The 1,109-nt window shown below is 35.8% G+C and overlaps 1 protein-coding gene across 1 annotated transcript in view; it reads right to left on the reverse strand.

Annotated features, from left to right (window-relative positions):
• Positions 1 to 1,067, reverse strand: part of top6bl (TOP6B like initiator of meiotic double strand breaks) — an 8,563-nt gene extending 7,496 nt beyond the window's left edge. Inside the window, exons 1-2 of the mRNA XM_014006274.1 lie at positions 410 to 1,067; positions 79 to 132 (exon numbers count right to left, since the gene is read on the reverse strand). Coding sequence (XP_013861728.1) covers positions 79 to 132; positions 410 to 518 — 163 coding nt within the window. The 5' untranslated portion in view covers positions 519 to 1,067. The remainder of the gene's footprint in view (positions 1 to 78; positions 133 to 409) is intronic.
• Between the last annotated feature and the right edge of the window lie 42 nt (positions 1,068 to 1,109).

Raw genomic sequence — 1,109 nt, forward strand, 5'->3', positions numbered from 1 at the left:
GGGGGGGGGGGGGGGGGGGGGGGGGGGTTATCCTGCAAATAAAGCTGTGAATAACTGCATTATAGCGTGTTTACATACCAGGATGAAGTGCTTGCATTTCAACTCCAGCACACCAGGGCCCAGCTGCTGCAACTGACCCAGAAAAACCAGACTGCTGTGAAAACTGCAGGTCTGACATGTTGAGCTAGTTTCATTTAATTGCTTCATAAACAGATTAAAAAGATGTGTAAAAACTGGATATTCATCGCTCAAAACAACATAGTAATAGTGAAATAAAATAAAATATCACATTTTAAAATGTTTACAATGCAATAAAAGAAACGCAAATCTCTTGTTTCTATTAACGCGTTCAATTAAAGCATATCTGAGTAGCTAACTCGATAAGAAGAGCTGTACTTTTATATCTTACCAGTGCAGTTTAACCTTTGAGCAAAGGACCCCCTGTCAGTCCACAGAAACACCAAAAGCCCCCCCGTGGTCTTCAAACCACGTTGCTTTCTTTGACTGCTCATTTGCATAATCAGCCGAAGCGCCTGAAGGTAAGAACAGACTCCTAGGTTAGCAATAAGCTAATGCTAATAGTTGTCTTGAAAGTTAACTTAAAAAAAAACATTTGTTTTAAAAACATTTTAAGGACGGGTTTACAACAGTGTTTACATACGTAAATTACTTATGTTTAAATTCCGCATATTTAAACTACCTGTCGTATTTCTCGCAGCATTTTCAAATTCGTACTTCAGCTGTAATGAGCTGCGCATGCGCTCTGAAGATAACAGGCCTAATTAGCAGCTAATGCTGGGATGATGGGATTTCTTTAAAAAACATTTCCCCCAAGTATTTTTTATTTTCGTAAGAACTATTTTAAAACAGTCTTCACACAAAATATTTTGTTAAGAAATCCAAAAATAAAAAAAAAACTCCATTTTCAGAGTTAGCTAAACACAAAGCTGTCTAATTATCTGCGCATGCGCTCTGAAGAGGGTGCAATTGTAGATGTAGCTTATAGATACAGACTTTGAATCACACTTAAAAATACTAAAATTTTCCTAACTATTCTTAATCCCATTAAAACAATTTTTTTTATTTATTTTTTTTTATTTATTTATTCA

This window comes from Austrofundulus limnaeus, unplaced genomic scaffold (assembly GCF_001266775.1).
Source record: "Austrofundulus limnaeus strain Quisiro unplaced genomic scaffold, Austrofundulus_limnaeus-1.0 Scaffold1, whole genome shotgun sequence".
NCBI lineage: Eukaryota > Metazoa > Chordata > Actinopteri > Cyprinodontiformes > Rivulidae > Austrofundulus > Austrofundulus limnaeus.